This window comes from Pongo abelii, chromosome 2, assembly GCF_028885655.2.
Source record: "Pongo abelii isolate AG06213 chromosome 2, NHGRI_mPonAbe1-v2.0_pri, whole genome shotgun sequence".
Lineage (NCBI taxonomy): Eukaryota > Metazoa > Chordata > Mammalia > Primates > Hominidae > Pongo > Pongo abelii.
The window spans coordinates 140,450,956-140,474,272 of NC_085928.1; the positions used below are offsets into that span (position 1 = coordinate 140,450,956).

Below are 23,317 nucleotides of genomic sequence, written 5' to 3' on the forward strand. Positions count from 1 at the left end.
TATATATATAGAGAGAGAGAGAGTTACATAACCATTTTCCTGTTGAAATTTGAGCTTTTATTCTTTTTACTACTGTAAATGTTCCTTTAAGGATAATGACAATAGCAACCATTTACTATCTGCCAATGCATGTATTACCTACATTATCTAATTTACTTCTTATAGCTACCTTATAAAAAACAGGCATTGCCGCTTTAAAAATTCTAATAATTAATAAGCCTTATTTCTTAGCAGTGTTAGATTTATAGAATAATTGAGCAGATAACACAGAGTTCTATATTCCTACTCCATCTCTACCCTCTACTCCTACACAGTTCCCCTTCATATTAATAGACTGCATTACTGTAGTATATTTATTGCAATTAATGAGCTAATATTGATACATTCTTATTTCGTGGTTTACATTAAGGTTTACTTTTTGTGTTGTACCTTTCTAGGGTTTTGACAAATGCATAATGACATATATCCACCATTACAATTTCTTTTTTTTTTTTTTTTTTTGAGACAGTCTCGCTCCACCATTAGAGTTTCATACAGAGTAGTTTCATTGCCCTGAAAATCCCTGTGTTTGACGTTTTCATCCCTCCCCACTCCCCTTGAATCCTTGACAACCACTGATCTTTTTACTGTCTCTGTAGTTTTGCCTTTTCCAGAATGTGTATGGTTGGAATAATATCATATGTAGCCTTCTCCGACTGGCTTTTTTTCACTAAGCAATATGCATTTAAGGTTTCACCATGTCTTTTCTTGGCTTAGTAGCTCATTTCTTGTGAGCACTAAATAATATTCCATTGTATGAAAGTGCCACAGTTTATCACTTCACCTTTTGAAGGACATCTTAGTTGCTTCCAGGTTTGGCAATTATACATAAAGCTGCTCTAAACATTCATATACAGGTTTTTGTGTAGACATAAGTTTTCAACTCATTTGGGTAAATACTAAGGAGCACAATTGCTGAATCAGATCATATGGTAAGAGTATATTTAGTTTTTTAAGAAACAGGCAATTCCATTTTCATAGATGAGGAAATTGAGGCCCAGAGTACTTGGGAGACTTGGCTGATGTCTCAGAGCTAGTAAGTGGTGATGTTGGCGTTGGAACTGGAATCCAGGTCTGTATGCTCCAGAGTTCATCTGTTGTTTGCTGTGTCTTTGAATATTATTGAACCTAAGATGTACCCATCTCTGATTATTATTATTATTGTTATTATTTTTTACCCCTACCCTTATCCATATACATCTCTGATTATTTTTATACACTAAATTCCTACATGTGAAAGGATTGGACTAATGTTCAACACATTTGTAAGGCCGTTAACATATATTGCTGAATTGTCCTCTGAAAAGGTTTCTGTTTATATTTCCATAAACTACACTTCATACAGAAGCATTAAGTTCCTAGACCTCCAGCCCCACTTCCCTCATCCTCTAGCAAGTGGTTAGATTTTGGATGTTGTTACTAATAGAAATACACTGTTTTGCTTATCCATATTTTTTCTTTCTCAACTTCTAATCACTCATGAATGCTGTTTTCAGAGAGAGCCAATCATAGTCCTGAAAGATGTCATCTCTAATGTTGAAATCCTGAAAGACTGAAATCCATAAAGTCTTAAAATCCTGAAAAACCACAGTCCCCAAAGATCAAAATCTAATTGATCTTTCTAATCCAGAATTAGAAATCTAATTCTGGAAAAAATAATTTTAAAATAAAATAATTTACATTTTTAAGAAGGAATTTATTTGAGAAACATAAAAACATGAAAATGCTTCTTTGGTCACTTTATACAAAATAAGCAATAATAAATAACCTACATAGTTTTGCAAGCATTTGCAAGCATAAACACTCAGGCATATTATATGACAGACAGATATAACATAGGACTGTTATGAGCATATGAACTGTATTTATAAAGAAATAGGTCATAAGGGAAATGCATAAATACCTGTCACTATGGTCTAATTGTGTGCACCCCACTTTATAACTGTGGGTCATTTTTATTTTTCACAAATGCAGATGTATGAAAAAGACATCTGTTCATTTATTGAGGAAGTTTCAACATTTTTACATACACGTACAATGCTTACATACAAAGTCAACATTGTGATCATGCACTTTCGTGAAGTCAAATTTGCAAAACATACATAAAACAAATTAGAATCCTTTAAGTATCTATAACTTATGCTTCCAGTGTTGGAAATGATGCAAAGGTGAAATACATAGCATAGCAAATTGTAAAAAATAATGCTTACAATTTAAAATAGTGGAAAAGGAAACTAAAAAAAGAAAAATAATGGCCGGGAGCGCGGTGGCTCACACCTGTAATCCCAGCACTTTGGGAGGCTGAGGTGGACCGATTGCCTGAGGTCAGGATTTCGAGACCTGCCTGGCCAACATGGCGAAACCCCATCGCTACTAAAAACACAAAAATTAGTTGGGCGTGGTGGTGGGCGCCTGTAATCCCAGCTACTCAGGAGGCTGAGGCAGGAGAATCGCTTGAACCCGGGAGGCAGAGGTTGCAGTGAGCTGAGATCGCGCCAGTGCACTCCAGCCTGGGCTACAGAGCAAGACTCCTTTCCCCACGCCCCCCCCACCAAAAAAAAAAAATAACAACAGCAAAAAACCTACAAAGAAAATATGACATGGAAAAGCATATTACAGAGATAGATGATGGACAGTTGCATGGAGATAGTCCATAAAAGCTGGCTGACTTTCACGATCATTAACTATATTTTGAAGTCTTGCAGCATGATGAATAGTTGCTTTTTTTCTTTAAGAACATGGCTGTCAGAGTATGTTCATATTCATTTTCTACGTGGCACTGCTCTTTTTGAAATTCTGTGATTCGATGTACACTAACATGAACATTCTCTATTAAATTTTCCTATCCTGTGATTGTGGCTTTCAGGAGTTTAGACTTTAGGGATTTTGATCTTTAGGGATTTCAGCATTTGGGATTATGGCATTTGGTATTGCATCTTTCAAGATTATGATCCCAATATGTGGGGATCATAGATGACTGTTGGGATCACTGCCACCCAGAGAACTGGGGCAGTGTGGATGTTTGCTTTGTTTTTGGGGTGGGGAAGGTGTTTATATATTTGAATAGGGCCTTTTTTTTTTTTTTTTTTTTTTTTTTGGTGCATGTCCTATCCTGGTAATCTCTTCCTGATGTTTATTTCTGAATAAATCCCATATTGGATTTTTTTTAGTGGTATTGGGACAGAGTATTAGTAAATGTATGTGAAATCTGCAGTTACTTAAACATTTTACCGTTAGACTTTCACATAACTTCTCAGAGATGCTAAAGGTGGTGAAATATTCATTTTATTTGCTTTCTTCAGTCGTCCTCTGGCTCTCTTATAAAAATTATGGTGAACTCTGGAAACCAACCTAAAGGTAGTTAGGGAAGAAACTAATTACAAATTACATCATCAGCCTGGACAAATCACATTGTCGGGGTTTCCCAAGTAGATTGTGTGTGCATTAATTACAGCAGATACCCTGATGCTATTCCAAGGAGACTAAAACAAAATAAGACCTAAGCCCTGTCAGAAGCTCGTTGAATTGCTTAAATTCATCCTAGTTTAGAGTGGAATTCTATGAATACCAGCCCTCCCTCCCAGGTATTTTGTATCTTTTGAATACCTAAGTCTTTTCTCCAAATATTATTAGTGAATTTTTTGTCTCAATAGGGTAGCAGGACTGTCCCCACCCTCATTTTGTCTTTTTCCCCAGTTCATTTTGTGTTCATGTGACGCTTTTATAGCCAATGTTTATTTGGCCTTCAGCTTTTTAATTATTTTATTTTATTTTATTTTTTTAGAGATGATGTCTTGCTTTATTACCCAGAGTGGAGTGCAGTGGCACGATCATAGCTCACTGCTGCCTTGAATTCCTGGGCTCAAGCTATCCTCCGCCTTAGCCTCCCAAGTAGCTGGAACTGTAGGTACTCACCACTATGCTTGGGTAATTAAAAAAAAAAAAAAAAAAAAAAAGAAAATCCATTTCTGAATGGATTTTTAAACTTTTTTGAAAGAAAGGATTTGTAGAAATGGAGTCTCACCATGTGTTGCCCAGACTGGTCTTGAACTCATGGGCTCAAGTAATCCTCCCACCTCAGCCTCCCAAAGTGCTGGGATTATAGGCATGAGCCACTGCACCTAGCCTCGTCTTCTGCTTTCCTTTGTTTGTTTTTTGAGAGAGAGTCTCTCGCTTTGTTGACTAGGCTAGAGTGTAGTGGTGTGACCATAGCTCACTGCAACCTCAAACTCCTCCTGGGTTCAGGTGATCTCCCCGGTTCAGGTGATCCCTCATGACTCAGTCTGCTGAGTAGCTGGGACTACTGGCATGTGCCACCATGCCTAGGTACTTTTGTTATTTTTTATAGAGATGGGGTCTTGCTGTGTTGCCCAGGTTGGTCTCAAACTCCTGGGCTCAAGTGATCCTCCTACCTTGGCCTCTCAAAGTGTTGGGATTACAGGCATAAGCCACTGCACTCAGACAGTTTGCTGCTTTTGCTTGACATCAGTTTGAATAACTTTTATTTTTGTTACAAATAAAACAGACCTTTTGTTCTAAATCATTAGCTTGTTGAGGTTTTCCCCCATGTGCTAGAATCATATTAATTCTGCCCCTCATTAAAATATTTTTCAGCCATCCTTTTTCATAATTCTTTCGAACACATTTCATTCTCCTTTTGGAATATGGAGTGTTGCTATGTACTTTGACCTAGAGCCAATTAAAAAGTAGTACTGAAACTCAGTTTTGCTTGTTTATTAAGTCGTCTGCGAATTCTCAGTGTTTTCCATTTATGACTTTTTCTAGTGTGTCCTACATTTTCCATTGATCCATTGGTAGAAGTGGTCATCCTCTTTCATTCTTCTTTTTCTGATTTTTACAGCATTACTTCCATTTATATTTCTACTGAATCTATTCACCAAGTCCCCATATTATTCTTGCAATTCATATATTGTCTAATTTTTAATAGGTTGTAAATCTTTATTTCAATCACTTATTTTTCTTCAGTGCATTAGTTTTCTTTAATCTGTCCTAGAAGATTTGATGATCTTCGGTAGGTTATTCTAATGCAAGACACATCTTTTCCATTAACCTCTCCTTTAATATTTTCCTTTCTTTTTTTTTTTGTAACTTCCTTTCCCTAGTACATCTTGTCTATTAATTTCCATCAAAAGAACTGTGAGTGCTGACCACAGATGTGACACTGAAAAGGAGGACTCATAAGAAGAGAAAAATACCCCTTATAGGTTGCTTCTGAAAATATATGGCCTTGTTCTACTGTCTTTGATGATTTTTATCTCTTCCTCCAAATCTAAAATGAGGCCAAAATACCCAACTGTCACAACTGGATCAAGCCAGCTGCACTTTCTACCACCAAGTACAAGGCTCACTGCAACCCACGGATACCCACCTAACCTCGGGACAGCCATGATCCCCAACAGGCAGGGATGACACCCACGACCAGCAAGAAGCAGCTACAGAAAATTGATCCTCAGTGCCTCTGCCTCCCATAAAGATTTATGGGGATCATGTCTCTCAGGGAGAAATGAGGCAGGAGAATAGGGAATTAGGGTAATCAAGCGTTAAGGCATAAGTAAAAGAACAGTAGATGCAGCCAGTTCTAGGCAAGATTAGGCAGCATTTAGGCCACATCCTTACTCCTGTGATAACAAGACAGTAGTCTCTGCTTCAGCCTTTGATTGGCTGGGCACCAAGTCTCCACTTCAGTCTCTGATTGGTCACAGGCTAATCCTTCATAGGGTGTAACCAATTGGAGGCCTCTAAAGGGCACCTAGGAGTGTTACCAAATTCTTTTAACTTAATAAAAACCCTAGGCCGGGCACGGAATTACACCTGTAATTCCAGCACTTTGGGAGGCCGAGGCTGGTGGATCATAAGGTCAGGATTTCAAGACCAGCCTGGCCAAGATGGTAAAACCCGTCTCTACTAAAAATACAAAAAGTAGCTGGGTATGGTGGCGGGCACCTGTAATCCCAGCTATTTGGGAGGCTGAGGCAGAGAATTGCTTGAACCAAGGAGGCGGAGGTTGTAGTGAGCCGAGATTGTGCCACTGCACTCCAGCCTGGGCGACAAGAGCGAAACTCCATCTCAAAAAAAAAAAAAAAAAAAAAACACCCACAGAAAAATGGCTGGGCGTGGTGGCTCACGCCTGTAATGCACTTTGGGAGGCCAAGGTGGGCAGATCACCTGAGGTTGGGAGTTTGGGACCAGCCTGACCAACATGGAGAAAACCCATCTCTACTAAAAAATACAAAATTAGCTGGGCGTGGTAGTGCATGCCTGTAATCCCAGCTACTTGGGAGGCTGAGGCAGGAGAATCGCTTGAACCCGGGAGGAGGAGGTTGTGGTGAGCCGAGATTGCACCATTGCACTCCAGCCTGGGTAACAAGAGTGAAACTCCATCTCAAAACAAACAAACAAACAAACAAAAAACACAAAAAAACCCTGAAGAACATTGTAGTTGGGACTCGTGAGCCGCTTGCTTGAGCCCATTCTACTCTGTGGAGTGTACTTTTGCTTCAGTAAGTTTGTACTTTCGTTGCTTCGTTCTTTTGTTCCTTTGTGTGTTTTGTTCAATTCTTTGTTCAACACACAAAGTACATGGACAACTCACAGTCAAGACCTTTGATTTGCTAACTTATTTTGCAGCTTTTGCCAAACACTTGTTATATTTCAGTGCTGTGTGCTACATGATTAATTTCTGCAGTAATTAGAGTTTTTACTTAGAAGGTTACCAGTATGTTTTGGATATATATGTAACTCAGTCTTTTTTTTAAAGACACACTGAAGAGTTTCTGAATGGATTTTTGAACTTTTCTGAAAGAAAGGATATTTCCCAAATATAAATTATGTGATTCATGATATTTGGATTGCCTAGGGATAATCAGTAATGTGATATTACAGTGCAGCTGAGTCTTTTGTTTAAGAAAATAATACCTTTTTAAAATTTAGATCTTTATTAAAAGGAAAGAACCAGGGAACAATCTTTATGGTAGTACTGAGATCTATTCAGTTGTTCATTCATTTTGTCTTTTATAGAGCACTGTTGGTATAGGACAAAAATTTCTGGCTTCATGAGTCTTAGAAGATAAGTGAATATAATGTTAGATAAGTGCTTAAGAGCACCCCCCCGCCCAAAAAAAAGGCAAAATTTGAATGATTAGAGAGGGAGATTGAAATTTTTAGATAGTATGACTAGGGAGGGCCTCACCGAGAAGGTACTATTTGACAGAAGGGGACCCATGTTATATCCGAGGAAAGAGCATTCCAGACAAGGGCAGTGGCTGGGAGTGAGTGTGCTTGGCATGTGTGAGGAACAATGAGGAGGCCAATGTAGTTCAGTCAGGAAAAGATTAATGATAGGAGTGCAGTGAGGTGTGCACTTCATGAGGGACCCGGTAGATAATAAAGGACTTTGGCATTTGTTCTGAGAGAGATGTGAAATCATTTGAGGGTTTTGAGAAGAGACACGTGATCTCACTTCTGTTTTAACAGTGCCACTCTGGCTACTGTGTTGCAAATTGACTGCAGGAAACTAGGGCAGAAATAAGAAAATCAGTTTGGAGGTATTGGCCCAGAGTGTGGGCAGTGGTTTTGGAGTAAGGTAGTTGAATTCTGGATATATTTGTGAGTGGAGTCAACAAGATTTGCTGCCAAACTGCTTGTTGGCACATAAGAAAAATGGAGGAATTAAGGATGGCTTCCAAAATTTGGAGCCTCAGCAACTGCACATATGTACTTTTCATTAACAGAGGATAGGAAGGAGAAAGATTGAGACATCTAAGAGGAAATGTGAAGTAGGGATGGGAATTAGTTTTGCTGATCTGGATTTCAGAAGAAATGTCTGGGCTTCAGATAAAAATGCATTCAAAAAAATGCATGTAAGTAAAATCCAAAGCCATGTGCCTGGGAATGCTCACCTGAGCTGTAGGGAATTCTGAGACCTCTTATAGAGAAAGGAACTGAGCCCTGGGGTGCTCCAACATCTAGACATCAAGAGAGATCAGGAGAAGTCTGTACAAGAGGAACAGCCAAAAAGGTAGGAGGAAGACCAGTATCGGTGGTGGTGGAAGCCAAGGGAAGATGGTGTTTTAGGAGGGACTAATCAGCTACGTTAGGGTGCGGCTGAGAGGTTAAGTCAGATGAGAAATGACTTGTAGGCATTAGCAATGTGGTGGTGGTGGTGGTGGTGCAGGTCTTTGAAAGTCATGAATCGTGTTTCACTGCAGTTGTGGTAACAGTATGATCATGGGATGGATTCAGAAAGAATGGGAGACAGCAAGTATAGGCAACTTGCTAAGGAGCTCTGCTCCAAAAATCCTCCCTGTTCCTGTATCAAAATTTTTTCCTTGCTGCTGCACTTTACCATCAGTATACAAACATGTTTCCTCTTCCATTTAAAAAAATAAATAAAGAGAAAAAAGGGAAAGGGTGGCAGCTGAAATGGGAAGGGAAGAGAAGTGGTTTTTCTTTCTTTTTTTATATGGAAGGGACAACATGTTTTTGTATACTGATGGTAAAGATGTAGCAGTGAGGAAAACATTTTGGCACAGGACGGAGGAGAATTTCTGGAGTAATGGTCTTAATAGGTAAGAAGGTAGAATCTTTGACCTGCAGTAGATGCATATTCAGTTCATCTGTAGTAAAACCAGAGGTTAGTTCCTGGATACAGATACTGAGTTGGGGGAGTTGTGGAAATTCTCTTCTGATTCTGATTTCTCCAAAGTAGAAAGCAAGGTGGTCGGCTGAGAAGGAGGCTAGAGAAAGGGGATAGATTGCAGGTATGAGGAGAGAAAACTAATATGAACTAATCCTCTAGGAGAATAGGAAAGAGAATGGTGTATTATGTATATTGAAATCACCATAACTTGTAAATATTGTTGGAGAGAGTGACATGACAGTGAGGCAGAAGTTAAAATCATTGTGAAATGAGGGGTTGTGAACTCTGGAGCAGTGAATGCCTACAGTTAGTGAGTTACAGTCTCATCTGACATTTAGAACTGAGGTTTTATGAAGGGAGAATAGAGGATACCGTGTTCCACCTCTAGGCTCCCCCGGTGGTACTATTTGAGGAAGTTATAGGGATGGCAGTGTTTTGTGGAAACACTAGGTTAGAGCAAAGTGAAAAAGAGTAAAAAATACAGGAGATTTGTTGGGACACAGTGAAAGGATTTCAGGAGATCAGGAGATGGGGTCAGAAAAAAGGATTAAATATGTATTTTGGAGAGATAAAAATCATATAAGCAATTTAGAAGTACAGTGGAAGAGAGGCTAATGAGTTAACCTGAGTAAAAGGGAATGAGCAGGCACTTGACACTGTAAAAAATGGCTCTACAGACACTGAGAAGCAGCTGTTCTTTATTGCTCCTGAAGACAGAACAAAGGGAAAAGGCTATTTTAAGTTGTATGCAAGTGTCGTAAGAAGCAGACGCAAGAGAATTTTTCCTTTTTTTGGTCTCTGGAACATTTCAAGAATAAGGCTGTTTTCTCTCCAGAGTTTACACATAATGGTATAAATTGGATGACTTGTTTAGATTGTGTATTTCCTGTGGTACCTTTGGTAAAGATTGAAATGACCATGTCAGATGAATGTCTTAACATATGGCATATTGCTTAAGCTTGATCTCAGTGGCAAATTAAATACAGCTTAAATTGATGAGTTTTTCATCATTAGTTATGAATGTATGGGTTATTCTGTAGAAATCTTAATATTGAAGGTTTTTAGTGTATCTTGTATTTTAACAGGTTGCAGTATTTTACAGAGCTAGCCCAAGGCACAAGATGAAAATTATTAAGGTGAGTGTGTAAGAATCAGACTGTTTTATTTCTGTATACAAAATGCTGCTACTTTACTTTTGTTATGTTTGCATTACAGGGAGTAGAGCATCAAGGTCAGAAATACTGTGAAGCAAAACAGTTTTTTTGTTTTTTTTGTAAGAGCTTGACATAGGAACACTAATAGAGAATTTAGTTGGCATAAGATGTAGAAGAAAACTTGAATGAAGTATCTGCAAATATAGCCTTCTTTAAACAGTTTGACAGTATAAAAGAATGTTCTAACTGGGGTCCATAACCAAGTCATCCCAGTGTAAATAGCAGTAATTAGTTAGAAACTAAATAAATACAGCAAGGAAATAGTGTTGTGATAGTGTGAACAATACTTAAAAGGCTATGATTATTTATATTAATTAGTCAAATATATTTAAAGCAACTGATATAGTATCCAGTAGTTAATGGTCTTAAGTTGTTAATCATGATAGCCAGCCATTGTTTAGTTCAGAGTTTCTCAACCTTGGCACCATTGACATTTTGGACTGGGTAATTCCTTGTTGTGGAGGGCTGCCCCGAATGTTATCGAATGTTTAGCAGCATCCTTGGCCCCTTCCCACTAGGTGCCAGTAACATCTCCCAAATTATGATACTCCAAAACATCTCCAAACATTGTCAGATGTTCCTTGGGAGACACAATTGCCCCTGGTTGAGAATCATTGTATAGTTGTTTGAAGAACAGAATTTAGAGATACAGTTCTCGCAGATGGGAATATTAGTAGCAACTTTTTCTAAGCTTTATCTTACTGAGATCTCCATTTGTTGAAGTTCATTGAACAATGGGTGGTCTATGTTATTTCTAATCTTAATTATGTGAAAAAAATTAGGGAGGATTTGTTTATCGCTTTGTATGGAAGCAACATTTTTATCAAAATTCCTTCCTCTTCCCTGTCCTTTGCTCCACTCTAGTCGCTACAGAAGAACGGTTCAGTTGTAGCCATGACAGGAGATGGAGTAAATGATGCAGTTGCTCTGAAGGCTGCAGACATTGGAGTTGCGATGGGCCAGACTGGTACAGATGTTTGCAAAGAGGCAGCAGACATGATCCTAGTGGATGATGATTTTCAAACCATAATGTAAGCTTTGTGTCAGTGAATGCCTATCAGAGAATCTTCCCCTATCCTTTCCTGTCCCCCACCCCTAGAGAATTCAACTGGAAAAGAATTAGTATTTAAACATTAGGTAAACTAAACCATTTTTCTAGGGTAATTATCCTATTTTATGGTCTGAAGAAGATGATTTGTGTGGCTGGAACAGGCATAGTAAATGGCAGGACCCTCATTTAAGAAATATTTGCCAAGTGCCAGCCACATGTCGCCTTTTTCTGGGCACTAATATGATGGTATAGTAATGGCCTTTATTTTAGTTAAATTCAGGTAGTGAGAAATATGCATATGTATGGCTCTTTTTTTGGCCTTTGAATACATATTGAAAATTATGAAGTTTACATCCATACCTGTTATTTTATATCAGTAATTTATTCATCTTGCCCTCATTTAATGTTATAATTTATTAAATTTAAATAGCTCTATTTGTGTCAGCCACAGTTTCCAATCGATTTAAGACTCCAGTGTAATACATGGTGGTGTCAGTTTCACAGTGTTCAGGTGGGGATCATGTGAATCCCATTTATTTATTTATATTTTTGGTAGCCACCTGTTGGATGACCTGAGTTTAGTGATAAATTCCAATTATATGTTCCAGGCTGCTTTATTACTCTGTTTTGGCCTACAGGGAAACATTTGGGAGCTTAGGACTCACAGTATTTGCCAAGCTTTTGCAAGGATATGAGTTTTTTCTTTCCATTATTATAATTATATAGAAATCTTAGAAGAAATGGGGAGTTGATTAAAAAGCATAGATTTTCCTGGATTCAGCTAAATGAATGAGAGAATTTATATGAATCCTTGTAAACCATGTTCTTTATTTAATTCCTCTGCAACATGTGATCTACTTGATGTGTAGGAGCAACATGTAGCTTAAATTCTATAATTCTTATATATCTCATTGCCATTTGATTCCTGACATGCATTAGTTTAATCCTTTACTCTGCATTTTGTACCAGTAAGAAAAATGAGCTTAGAGGAAGATGAAGAAGATAATCATGGCTGTGCATGGTACCTCATGCCTGTAATGCCAGCACTTTGGGAGGCTGAGGTGGATGGATCACTTGAGCCCAGGAGTTCGAAACCAGCCTAGGCAACATGTCAAAACCCATCTCTCCAAACAATACAAAAAAAATAGCTGGGAGTGGTGATGTGAGCCTGTGGTCTCAGCTATTCTAGAGGCTGAGTTGGGAGGATTGCTTGAGCCAAGAAGGTCGAGGCTGCAGTAAGTCAAGATTGCGCCACTGCACTCCAGCCTGGGAAGCAGAGCAAGACCCTGTCTCAAAAAAAAAAAAAAAAAAAAAAAAAATCATTTTATGTATTATGAATGTGAAGTATTTTCTCATGTGTGGAGAGACAATGTATGATTTTAATGTTGAAATATCTTCTTCAGAATAAGAATTTTAATATTGTGACAAATTAGTTCAGGTAGAGCTTAGGCTTGATTTTAATTCTTTGCTAAAATAAATGTTTCCATGTTGATACATGTGTTGTATTAGTTGGAATTTTATTTTGTTTATTTATCTGTTTGTTTGTTTGAGACAGAGTCTCACTTTGTTGCCAAGGCTGGAGTGCAGTGGTGTGATCTCGGCTCACTGCAACCTCTGCCTCCCGGGTTTAAGCGATTCTCCCGCCTCAGCCTCCCGAATAGCTGGGATTACAGGCATGCGCCACCGCACCCGGCTAATTTTTGTATTTTTAGTAGAGACGGAGTTTCACCGTGCCATGTTGGCCAGGCTGGTCCGAACTCCTGACCTCAGGTGATCTGCCAGTTTCGGCCTCCCAATGTGCTGGGATTACAGGCATGAGCCACAGTGCCTGGTTGGAAATTTATTTTCAAAATTAGCTCTACAGTGTTGTAGTATAGATACATTTTTATATGATAATATTTTCTCACTTCATCTTTATTTTTTAAATTTCAGGTCTGCAATTGAAGAGGGTAAAGGGATTTATAATAACATTAAAAATTTCGTTAGATTCCAGCTGAGCACGTAAGTTTGCAAGAAATTTGTCACCATGGGTCTTCTGGATAAATTATATGAAAAGTAGAACTTAAGCAGAATGCCTAGAAACTTCTCTGCCTTATAGTTCTGAGCATTGTTCATATGTCAGTTTTCCAAAAAGAAAATTTATTGTATTCTGAAATTTAAAATGGCATGATAAATAGGTTGTAAATGTAACAATTAGATGTCTGTATCATCAAAATATATAAATCTTTGTGATTTATTTAATAGCTCACATCTCATTGTTTCCTCTTGGTATCTTTTTCCAAAAGTAGAAGGGGTATTGTATAGTTAAAAAACAGTTACCAAAATATTGTTGAAACTATCATGCAGATATAAAAATTCTTTATTTGTTCCTGTTGTCTAAACGTCTTGAAAATCCTTTGTTAAAATACCCTTAGCTTTAAAATGTCCACATGAATGAAGAATAGTTTACTTGAAACAGTCTTCCTTTAAAAGCATAGTAGTAACAAGATATTTTTAAATGCTAAAAAAGTGGTATCATAGAATCAACAGATTTACTATGCTGATATTTTTAAATGACTCTCTTTTTCAACAGGAGTATAGCAGCATTAACTTTAATCTCATTGGCTACATTAATGAACTTTCCTAATCCTCTCAATGCCATGCAGATTTTGTGGATCAATATTATTATGGATGGACCCCCAGCTCAGAGGTACGAGTTTTTTACTTGCATGAGCTGGAAAGACAAGGAATGTGTACTACCCTGTTAATTAAGTTTTAAAACTTGATTTATGGACAGTGTTGGAAAACTTTGCAGCAAATGTTTTAACATTTATGTTATAAATTGTGTGATGTGTGTATTTTATTAATTCTTTTTGAGTGTGCATGCAGTGTAGATCTGAGCCTTTCCATTGTTAGATGCCTAGCCTAAGGTTGAGAAATAGATCAGGAATAGGTGCTATCCCTGTCCTCAGGAAGTAAGTAAGCCTTTTATTTCTAAGAATTGGATATAATGGAGAAATTTCTGGGTTCAGTGTTATTATCTAGGTTCTACTGTCAGTTTTAGAGACTTTGGGAAAGTATTAGAGGACCTGAGTGTCATAACTTTTAAAAAAATTTAATAATAATGGGGTAGTTGAGTGATAGATGTCATTTGGCCACTCCAGCAAATCATCCCAGTTAAAACCTCTTTATATGAAAGATATTTCAAAATTCAGTTGGTAGGTCATGTATTTCACACCATATTTGAAATAGGTAAACTTACATGTAAATGAATTGGATGGTTTTTTGAAAGTTAATTATCTATCCCCTATCAAATTGTGCCAAACAGATAGGAGAGAAAAAGTGACAAAATCAGTGGTTATTTTTGCGTAATCAGCCAGCATTTTATGATTCAACATTTTGTTTCTATAAGAAAGCATTTAGTTTGCTGAATAATTGAGGTTAGTGAGGTTGTGAAAGTAACAAATCCAAACCTTAAAACTTGAAAGTAATTTATTTTTCTGTTTGTTTTTAAGCCTTGGAGTAGAACCAGTGGATAAAGATGTCATTCGTAAACCTCCTCGCAACTGGAAAGACAGCATTTTGACTAAAAACTTGATACTTAAAATACTTGTTTCATCAATAATCATTGTTTGTGGGACTTTGTTTGTCTTCTGGCGTGAGGTATATTCACTGGCCAAGCTGCTATATTAACATGAATTCTATATATCTGATAGGATTCTTAGTTATTTTGATGGGTTACCCAGAAGGCTGGGAAGTTAAGGGAGCTCTTTTAGTGAAAAATATGAGAACATTTTAAAAGAGTTTGATTTCCATCTTTATGGATAAATAAAATTATTGATTCATGTATTAGAATGAATCTGCAGAGAAGTATCAGTTACAATAAAAATACATGAAAATTTAGAGAGAAGTTAGAAAATTTGAGTCTTAAAATCATAGAGCCACTTTATTATTTTTAAATAATAACAGTATTTTAATATCTAATACATAGTTCATGAGAAGTTTTTTTTTTACTTTTTATTATGTAGATTACAGCTGTTCACTAGGTGATTTATAGGAAATTTGGGTAGCTTTTATGTTTCATATGTTAGGCTAAAGCTATTTCTTCCTAATGGAAAGAAAATGTTTATATTTTTTAAAAAGCATGCGATTTATCCATTAAATTCAGCCACTGAAAAGTAATTTTGTTATTGCCTCTTGACAGCTACGAGACAATGTGATTACACCTCGAGACACAACAATGACCTTCACATGCTTTGTGTTTTTTGACATGTTCAATGCACTAAGTTCCAGATCCCAGGTATGTTTACGTGATCTTAGTTGATTGACTTGATTGACTCACTTGAGTAGAGTGCTTTCTAATAAGTAGGAAAAGATTATGGGTTTTTAGCTTTGCTTAATTTTGTAGCCACAGATTGCAGCCCCAGACACAGCCTTCTTATAAACATGTGCCATTGGTCACAATGAGGATGGGGCATTTGTGGGAGGTAAGCTTTATGTCTGACTAGAACATAAAAGTATTAATAATTCACAGATGTTGTCATCTGGGTTTAGCTGGCTATAGCTATAAGATAGATCGTGGTTAACATTATTTGAGCATAGAAGAAACCTCATAGGTTCTGTTGAGATTTTATTAATCTCATTTTAAAAGACAGGATTGCTAGGAGTACATGAGCAGTTTTGTGTCTATTTTTTTTCCCATCACTCTTGTCACTGTGTCAAAGCTTAGGACATTCTAATTTTGCTTTTCTTCCCTTGTTGTATCTTAAGGTGTGACTGCTGCTTCTTGGTCTAAGTGTTTTGATAGACAATAATGGGCTAGAGCTTTGTGGTACTTTTTTAGAGCATATTGTCCTTAAAAACTAGTTTCATTTGAGGCATGACTATTCATTTCAGCTTTAAAGCACTTTATGAATCCTTAACTATATTACCATTTGCCATGCCAGAACTTCTGAGTACAGTGAATTCTCACTAATTGACCAATTTTTGAAGAAGCTGTAATTTTTTTTTTTTTTAATGAAAAGTAGTTTTACTTTTTCAGTACACACATAATTAGGTCCATTCTCCAAGAAAGGATTTTAGATTATCTGCCTTAGTGAATGTATAGAAATGATTTAGCAAAATACAAATAAAGTTTCTTGATGTTTGGGATGTTAAAAGAAGGTTTCTTTTCTTTCTATGGTCTAAATTATGTAGTGTCACTTTTTTTTAAGCAAGCCTTTTCTTGATAAATAAAATAAAAGCTACTTTAATATTTACTTTTATTCCATCTGAATTATTCCAAAACAATAGTAAAATTTAAGAGATTTCATAGAATTGACATTGCACAATTCAGTGATAAAGTGATACTGCTTATTAAAAATTAGAAGTGAATATAATAAAGAAGTTATTTCTGTGACCAAGGAGTAATAATTGAACTCTCTGCTCTGCCAACAGACCAAGTCTGTGTTTGAGATTGGACTCTGCAGTAATAAAATGTTTTGCTATGCAGTTCTTGGATCCATCATGGGACAATTACTGGTTATTTACTTTCCTCCACTTCAGAAGGTTTTTCAGACTGAGAGCCTAAGCATACTGGGTAAAGAAAACGTTATCTTTATCATTTATATATTTTAGATAAATCATATTTTCTAATGTGTTTGTTTTAATTTTAAAATTCTTTTACAATAGCAAAATGAGTAACTCACTTGATTTGAAAAAGGAGTCTATTTTTTCACTTGGGGAAGCTCAGAGGAATTACTCTCCTAACTCCAGGGTTTTGGTTTTTGCTTTTTTATAGGTTATCAATTGTTATAAAAATCATATTATGTGATTCTCAAATATAGCAAATCAAAACCTGCTCTAGAGTATAGTTTATAACTTTTATGTACTATGCCATCTTGTATGAAGAGAAAACTAGACTTAATCTCCCTGAAAACCAAGTTGCTCTCTTCTTTAAAGTTAGAATTTTCAGTAAACTAATAATTTCATTATTCTTTCTTGTTTGTACATTCTAATTTCACAAAATGTCAGTCTGACCCAAATAGCAGAATGTTTTATAAAGACTATTTGGAAATTACACATTATTCTTACATTACCGTTTATTAAATGTATAATACAGTGCATTTAAAAATTAGTTTCGTATGTAAGTGTGAGGAATGATATATTTGACAGTAATGCTATCCTTTATTGAGTTCTCAATTTGGGTATTTATGAAAAGGAGTTATACAGTGTCACTGTATTTTTTGTTATGAGTTAAAATTTACCTTAAAATTGAACTAGTTGAATTTCAGTATTTTAATTCCATATTCACATTGCTTCCTCTTTTTAAAAAAATGGCATTTTAAGGAAACAGCTGCAATTTTCCAAGCAGTAAATAAGAATTGAGATAGTGTGGATACTGTTGTACAGACAAGTCTTCTGTGCTTTGAAATAGAACATATTAATATCAAATTTTTAATCTTCAGATAGGCATTTTCATTCAAATTGTCTACTACTGTTGATACAGTACTTTTTTAAAGGGCTGTGTAATCTATGAAATAAACTCCTTTTGTTGGTGATACTGTTAAAAGCTAGCCACATAAGGTTTCAGGGAAAGTGGTCAGAGGACTTGGGTTCTAATTCTGGCTGCTGCCTTTCCTAGTTATATGACTTTGGATAAATCATTTAGTATCTTTTTTTCTTTTCTTATTTTTAACTGAGGGTGATTGTGCCTGCCTTATGGAATAGTTGTGAAACAATGTATTTGAAAGCTGTGGTGGCCAGGCACCATGGCTCACGCCAGTAATCCCAATACTTTGGGAGGCTGAGGCAGGCAGATCACTTGAGGTCAGGAGTTCAAGACCAGCCTGTCCAAAATGGTGAAACCCCATCTCTACTAAAAATACAAAAATTAGCCGGCTATGATGGCACATGCCTGTAATCCCAGCCACTTGGGAGGCTGAGGCAGGCAAATGGCTTGAACCCAGGAGGCGGAGGTTGCAGTGAGCCAAGATCATGCCACTGCATTCCAGCCTGGGCAGCAGAGCAAGACTTTGCCTCAGAAAAAAAAAAAAAAAAAAAAAAAGTTGTGTTAAAATGCTAGAAAAATGTAAGCTATTAAGCTTTGCCACTGTAAGTTTCAAAGAAATGTAAAACCCAACTTATTTTCTCTTGCAGATCTGTTGTTTCTTTTGGGTCTCACCTCATCAGTGTGCATAGTGGCAGAAATTATAAAGAAGGTTGAAAGGAGCAGGGAAAAGATCCAGAAGCATGTTAGTTCGACATCATCATCTTTTCTTGAAGTATGATGCATATTGCATTATTTTATTTGCAAACTAGGAATTGCAGTCTGAGGATCATTTAGAAGGGCAAGTTCAAGAGGATATGAAGATTTGAGAACTTTTTAACTATTCATTGACTAAAAATGAACATTAATGTTAAAGACTTAAGACTTTAACCTGCTGGCAGTCCCAAATGAAATTATGCAACTTTGATATCATATTCCTTGATTTAAATTGGCTTTTGTGATTGAGTGAAACTTTATAAAGCATATGGTCAGTTATTTAATTAAAAAGGCAAAACCTGAACCACCTTCTGCACTTAAAGAAGTCTAACAGTACAAATACACTATCTATCTTAGATAGATATATTTTTTTTTATTTTTAAATATTGTACTATTTATGGTGGTGGGGCTTTCTTACTAATACACAAATAAATTTAATCATTTCAAAGGCATTCTATTTGGTTTAGAAGTTGATTCCCAGGAGTGCCATATTTCAGCTACTGTATTTCCTTTTTCCTGTAATGTAAGCAGCTCAGATACCACGTGCTACCATTTTTGTACCAAGTTTTTTGCACAGGATGTGACCACTGTCAGATCACTGTTCTTTTCTTTCTTTTTGTGATTGAAAAGCCTATACTACAATTTGAAGTAAATTTTTGTTTTTCTTAGTAAGTGTAAATGGTTGCTTTATTTTTATTTTGAAAAGGTATGTCTTTTGTTTGGCAGAATTAATGCAGGGCTATCAAGTGGTATTCTAGGGTAACAGTGTCCATAATTAACACTTAGTCATAGAGTCAAAAACATTTAAGACTGATTGGGTTGAAGTTTATAATAAATTATATTAACGTGTCTTCCTTTTTGAGTTAAAGATAACTATATGCTTTGTCAAATATCATTTTGTCATCCTCTAAATATAAATCCAAATACCTCAGCTAAGTAATTCTATTTTATTATTTTTACTGTTATGTATGTTTTTAATCATATTTCTTAGGAAGTATAGGCTGCTGGACTTAGAATAAAAAGTCCCCAAACCCAAACAAATGGTTTATGAACCAGAGTATATGTGGAAGATTCTTTGCTGGCCTTGCTCTGTGTGCATCTGAAGCTTCTTTGGCCTAGATTTTAGCACAAACCTGAGTATATCTCTTCTACTTTCATCATGTGTTCTGTGCCTTCTTTTTGTTTCATTGGGCATGCTAGGGAAATAGGTGGATTTTGTGTGTAATGCCATCAGTTTTCATAAAAGCTTGATGAGGTATAGGTCATTTGTTTTGAGTATGTGGGCCAGAAATTTAAAATTAGCAATTTGTTTTTCTGTTGAATATTTCTGTCTATAAACAAAAATTGGTCCCAGTTCTTACAGGTTTAATCCTTCTTGAAGCTAATAAGTTTTGTCTTTTATAATCTGTCAGGATGAACCACTCCTTAGCTTTTATCCAATATTAAACTGCAAGTGTTAGCACTGAAATATTGTCATTGATAGGGAAAATATCTATTCTTTGAGTCCTTGTTACTGAGGCAGTTGAGTGTAAGGAGCTGGCTGCAGTTTATTCTACTTAACCCTTTAAGGCTGAATTGTCAGATGTACATTGTTCCATGTCATTAGATGGAACATGGAAGCCATTGTCTAATCAACTCTATCATTAGTGACTTGATGTCTCATACCTTAATTTTGTAATGATTTTTATTCTCTGTTACAAATACTTGAAATACGTATTAAATGCACGTTAATCTTTTGCTTTGCATTTTAGGTTCAGATTATGACTTGATTGAAATAAATGTGCCTATACATTCATTTGCTTTGTACTATAAAAATAAAAATGATTTCTTAAGTTAATGACATCCCAGTGGGGACTATTAGCATTAAAATTATCCATATGGATGCTGAAGAGACAGAAATTAAAATTATCCATATGGATGCTGGAGAACGCATAGTACACAGAATCTATGATTTAAAAAGTTGAATGTACAGTACAGATCCAGATTGCAATTTTCCATAATATATTAATCCAAGTTGACATGGATGATTTAAATGGGCTAGTATCTAAATTTTAAATTTTTACCCCATTTCCTAATCCTAGGACTTGCTAGAGTCCCTAACAATACTAACTTACTTGATGTTTTTCTCTGTTAGACTACCTTATGGAGTCATTTGGCCCCATAATGGCTAAACATCAGGGAAGAAAAGAAAATAATTCACTGATTAGGTAAACAGTTCTGAAATGATCAAAACTGGCCACACAGAACAAGGCTGAACATGTTGTGTCACATTTGTGCTGGACATTGCATGACCCAGAGATGAAACAAAAGTGAAACCATGAAACCCAAAGACCCTCCCCTCTCAGGATACAGGCTTTATTTATATAGCAGTAACCACCCTCACAAGAATAAGACACATTATTTACCTGCCATGCCCATGTAGGGTATGTATTTTACATTGGTAGTCTTTTTGAGATCACTTAAGTTTTGGTCTCCTTGATATACTATATAAGTAAAGTAAGTATTGGTCACACTTAAAAATAGTTTCTCACTGAAATGAATTGGAGGCAAACAATAAACATAATATTTAGGAAACTTAATTAACTCTACCTTGCTTTCTGCCTCTGTCACTTGGCAATTCACTTCCGCATATGACTCACCCATAAAGTTAGGTGATGAACTGGTTATCTTTTCATTACATTTTTTTAGTACCTGGAGTGTGCTAGAAGTAGAACGATAATGGCATCCCTGCCCTATAGGAGCCCATGAACACAGCAGGGGATATAACTGCTAATAAGCTGTTTCAAGAAAGTAAATAGGGATCTTTGCCCATTTACTTCAAAAGTACACATAGATTAAAATAAGTCCAGTGCACTTTTCACTAGATATTTCCTTGACATTGGCATTTGAAAATCTTTGAAGTGCTTTTTAAGACTGAGCTCCTGCAATCCAAACAGCAGCTGATTTGCATACTAAAACGTGGTATGGATGTTCATCCTTAACTAGTACGTGATTAGACAGACAGATCACTCTGATGATTAAGTTTCCTTGAGCTCAGTTACCACTTGAACTATTAACTCTTATTTAATGACATCGTTTTGGGTTTTGGTTGTCAAGAGTTGGTTATTGTTAATAATGGATAATGGTTAACCAGTCCCTGGTATTAATGTAGATACAGTTGTCCATAAACATTGTTGTAGGTTTAGATTTAAAAAGAAAAAGTAGTATCATGCCTTCAGGAAGTTTTCAGTCAGTTCTGGAGACCAGTGTGAAATATATCCAGTAGAGTGGTAAATGCTGTCCAGAATGCTACAGTAGCTGAAGGAGAGAAATAACTTCATGGGATCCTCAAAGAAATTTGTCATAGAAATTTCCTAGAACTAGTGCCAGCTGAATCAAATTTTAAGTTGGGAAACTCCAGCTGAGAAGCAGTAGGACATTGCAGCCAAACAGCAAAGCCTCTGCAGAGGTGGTGGTAGGGGCTATAAGGAATCCGTGAAAACCACAATGAGTTTGACACTGTTAAGGCAGGAGGTACAGTGTGAAGGGTTGGAGAGATAGGCAGGAGCCTAGTGCTGAAAGCAGAGACATTTGATTTGTCTGATAGCATGCCAGGGCATTTCAAGAGTTTGATGTGAGTTTGGATTTTTGTATCATAACATGCTGATGGAAGCACAGAGGGTCAATTGTGAAGACTGAAATAGGGAGACCAATTAGAAAATCAAGGAAGCTTAAGGAGTAAAGGGATAATTGAGCTGTGGCAGTCAGGATGGAGAGAAAGGCATGGAATTTGAATTGTCTTTTTCTTTTTTTCTTTTTTGAGGCAGGGTCTCACTCTGTCCCCCAGGTTGGAGTACAGTGGTGTGATCTCGGCTCACTGCAACTTCTACCTTCCAGGATCAAGCGATCCTCCCACCTCAGCCTCCTGCGTATCTGGGATTATAGGCGCACACCACCATGTCTGGCTAATTTTTTTGTATTTTCGGTAGAGGCAGGGTTTCACTATGTTACCCAGGCTGGTCTCGAACTCCTAAGCTCAGGTGATCCACCAGCCTTGGGCTCCCAAATGCTGGGATTAGGTGTGAACCACTGTGCCCAGCCTTGAATTTATATCTTCTGAGAGAGAGCACTGACATGACTGGACAGGAGAAAAGGAAAATGGAAAAGATACTAGTCTGTGGCCTTTGGCTTGAATAGTAGAGCTATTAGCAGAAGAACCTAAGCTAAGCAGGGTTTAGTGGGACACAGGTCCATCTGAAATGTAAAGCTTGTGGTGTCTTTGAGATTTCCCAGCCGGATATGTTAATCAAAGCTATGGCTGACTAATTAGAAGCTAGTAGAAAAACAAGCATACATTTTTTTTCTTGTTGTTAAATTAAGCGATAAGTGAAAGTAAACTCAGCTTTGACAGAATAAGATTTTCTTTAAAAACTTTATTTTAGCATAGTTATTAATCAGCAAACAGTTGTGTAAATTCAAAATGCAGAAGGACAAGATAAGAATATTTCAATTTCCTTTGTTGTTGAATGTTAATAGGGAATCTGTTATTAAGGTTACTACTGACTGGAAAACACTGATCTGAATTACTGGTAGCACTTTTTTTGATACTTGTAGTAAGACACTTTCTAAGAGGTGAGAGTGTGTGTGTGTGTATGTGTGTGTCTGTTTACGTGGCATACCACATAGCTTAAGGCATATGCCACGTAAGGAAACCCCAATGAGTAAATAACATTACCATTAGAAAACAGCTACTTACTCTGAATGAGTAATTACGGCAGAAGAGTAGAAAACAATGTTGGTTTTTCATTTGTTTGTTTTTTGAGAAGGAGTCTTGCTCTGTTGCCCAGGCTGGAGTGCAGTGGTGCGATCTTGGCTCGCTGCAACCTTTGCTTCCTGAGTTCAAGTGATTCTCCTGCCTCAGCCTCCCAAGTAGCTGGGATTACAGGCCTGTGCCACCATGCCCAGCTAATTTTTGCATATTTAGTAGAGACAGGGTTTTACCATGTTGGTCAGGCTGCTCTCGAATTCCTGACCTCAGGTGATCCACACGCCTCAGCCTCCCAAAGTGCTGGGATTATGGGCATGAGCCACCACGCTTGGCCTGTTTATTTTTTTAAATTTTACTCGTAATTCTTTTGGCCTTTCTAGCCTCA

The 23,317-nt window shown here is 36.7% G+C and overlaps 1 protein-coding gene across 7 annotated transcripts in view; it reads left to right on the forward strand.

The window, feature by feature from the left end:
* The window catches only part of ATP2C1 (ATPase secretory pathway Ca2+ transporting 1), a 160,058-nt gene that overhangs the window by 126,525 nt on the left and 10,216 nt on the right, over positions 1 to 23,317 (forward strand). For 4 of the 7 annotated variants that reach the window (XM_054552579.2, XM_009239313.4, XM_024245401.3 and 1 more), the window contains 8 exons: positions 9,784 to 9,834; positions 10,777 to 10,943; positions 12,896 to 12,964; positions 13,536 to 13,652; positions 14,458 to 14,605; positions 15,147 to 15,242; positions 16,379 to 16,520; positions 18,080 to 18,204. In XM_054552579.2, coding sequence (XP_054408554.1) covers positions 9,784 to 9,834; positions 10,777 to 10,943; positions 12,896 to 12,964; positions 13,536 to 13,652; positions 14,458 to 14,605; positions 15,147 to 15,242; positions 16,379 to 16,520; positions 18,080 to 18,204 — 915 coding nt within the window. The remainder of the gene's footprint in view (positions 1 to 9,783; positions 9,835 to 10,776; positions 10,944 to 12,895; positions 12,965 to 13,535; positions 13,653 to 14,457; positions 14,606 to 15,146; positions 15,243 to 16,378; positions 16,521 to 18,079; positions 18,205 to 23,317) is intronic. The other 3 variants (XM_054552580.2, XM_024245404.3, XM_063722186.1) reach the window with 1 other exon arrangement.